Source organism: Cygnus atratus, chromosome 7 (genome assembly GCF_013377495.2).
Source record: "Cygnus atratus isolate AKBS03 ecotype Queensland, Australia chromosome 7, CAtr_DNAZoo_HiC_assembly, whole genome shotgun sequence".
NCBI lineage: Eukaryota > Metazoa > Chordata > Aves > Anseriformes > Anatidae > Cygnus > Cygnus atratus.
Window position 1 is genome coordinate 1,647,501 of NC_066368.1, and position 2,500 is coordinate 1,650,000.

Sequence of the window (2,500 nt, forward strand, 5' to 3'; positions counted from 1 at the left end):
AAGGAGATGTACTGGAGGCACATCACGGCCCTCTAGTGGAAGACTTGCTGTAGGAGGTCTCCCAGTACAATTGGACAATTAGTGTTAAAATTACTAGAAGTAGCCTTAAGGAGACATATGGAGGCAATTTTCATATGAATGATGCCCTGTGGCCTTTCCTGCAAACTAAAACCAAGGATCATTTACAGAGCTTTTTCTAAGGAAAAAAACAAAACAAAACAAAACAAAAAAAAAATGAAAACAAAACACACACACATATAGAAGCCCTATCTTCCATTGTGACAGCAAGAAGGGAGGATTTTGAGATGATGAGTATGATTTCAAGTCATTTTTGTAATTATGTAAACTGGCTGCCATCAGTCTTATCAGTGCCATCTTGATTTAAGGCATATTTTCTGTACGATTTTTATAGCTGATAACACCCCACGCCATCAGAGTTCAAACACCGCCACGGCACATTCCAGGAGTTGTTGAAGTAACTCTCTCCTACAAATCCAAACAGTTCTGTAAAGGTGCTCCCGGCCGATTCGTCTACACTGGTAAGTGCAGTTTCTTCACTCATTTCAAAATAATAACTCTGATCTCTTAATGACATAGAGTCAGTGCAAAGCTGGAGCATTACCATGTTGTTAAAAAATAGAACCTGTCATTCTGGAAATTCAACTGGTCTTAGCTGAACCTCAAAATACCTGTTCAAGTAGGCACCCAGAAGCTCTGGTGCCTATTCAAACCTCTTGGGTCTTAAAAATGTCTCAATATCTCATGAGATCAAGCTCTCACAAGATGCTTCTTATTTCCTGTTTTCTTTTCAGCCAGAAATAGATTATAAATGATATTTCCTACTCCGCTCCACCAGAAAAAGGAGTTAAGAAGTATTCAGTGTTGAAATTTTTTTTTCAGAGTATCTATCCAAGCTTCTTGAACTTCCCTAAAGGTTCAGTTGAAGTTTTAGGCAAGGGTTCAAGCAGCTGTTGTTGGATCCAAACAACTTTATCCAATCCTATTCACAGTCTGGCTCTAAAAATTTCTTCAGACCTGAAACTTGGGATACAAAGTCACAACCCTGGAATTGATTTATTTATGCTAATTCTTCTAAATGCGTTTGATTTTAATTCATAAGACCACAAGAAAAAGTCGGAACTTTGTGGTTTCCAGTGTTTCTAATATAAAAAGTCTTATTTGGGATAAAGTATTACTGTCTTTTTAAAAATGTGTATTACATTTTTTTTTTGGCATTTAAGAATGAGTTTAACTAAGATTATGGTGGGAAAAATGGAGAAATAGCAATTTAATTTATAATACTTTTGGATGAGGATTCTAGGTAATAAATTTGATCTGATGAATCAATCCCTCTTTTGAAAACAAATTGCCTTTAACTGTTTACTCGACAGACTGTGGGGATTCCGGGAGAGTTCTTGTTGCTTATTGGATAGATAATGCATATTGCAGATGATGTGCAGATGATGTGCATTTTGATTAATATTTTCCCACTAGACCACAACTGTTTCTATCTGTTAATTTTGATCTAATGGGAAAAGTGTGTTCCTGGGTAGTTTTAAGCAAGGACTTTTTAACAGTTAGCACATCAAAGATACGCTTTTCCGTCAGCCTAAGTTCTGTTGCTGAAAGGAACTTCTAAGTGAAGGTAGCTTCTTAGAATGGTGCAGTACAAGCAGGTGTGGAGATTTGTATCTTCCATCTATCCTGAAAGAAATCACAACATGAGCAAAAACCATGCTTATATTCACACCTGTGTACTTGCCTTCTGACTGAAAAGGGAGGGAATATTTAAATTTTCTTGGTCTTTCTGACTGGGTTGTTGCCAGTGTTACCAAACGTGGTGGTATTGACTGTGGTGCTTTTGGTGCTAATAACGTATTTTGAAAGCAGACATTATTTCATACAGTTTGCTGAAAAGTGATAACTGCAGGTGGGCTGCGTGCAGTCAGGATTAGAGTCTTAAAAATGCTATTACAAATACAGGCCAGACAAAGGTACGGCAGAATATCATGAGAAGTATGACTCTCGAGCTAAGATAAATGTTCAGCAAAATAAGAACTGAATGAATTAAGAACCTAGACTAAGTTCCAGATTTTCTAGCTGTCGTGAGCTGGTGTTATTCCAGTGCATACAAGGAAGCGCTGCAGATTTGAACCAGATGACGATCTGGTTCTCTGTGCACAGTCTTTGAATTTGGAATTGTTTCATAGTAATGTCTTTAATGGATGTCTCAAGTGCAGATTTTGCAAATTTGGCAGATTTGGGTAGATTTTTATATCTTTGTAATGTACAAATGCAAATAGGTATGAAACTGTAAGGAAAAGCCATTCGTTTTTTCTTTCCTGGGGTCGTCGTTCTCTTGTATTGCTTAGTAAAGATGTTCAAAAAATTGTGAGAATTTTAGGAACTTTTTCTGCTGTAATCAAAATGTAATAAAGTTACGTTACCGATGTTTTAATGGGAGTACATATTTAAAACACTTTGTGAGGGAGACATTAGC

The 2,500-nt window shown here is 36.8% G+C and overlaps 1 protein-coding gene across 18 annotated transcripts in view; it reads left to right on the forward strand.

Moving 5' to 3' along the window:
* Positions 1-2,500, forward strand: part of EBF3 (EBF transcription factor 3) — a 122,657-nt gene that overhangs the window by 82,967 nt on the left and 37,190 nt on the right. For all 18 annotated transcript variants that reach the window (XM_035547620.2, XM_035547611.2, XM_035547606.2 and 15 more), the window contains exon 10: positions 413-539. In XM_035547620.2, the coding sequence (XP_035403513.1) occupies positions 413-539 (127 nt within the window). The remainder of the gene's footprint in view (positions 1-412; positions 540-2,500) is intronic.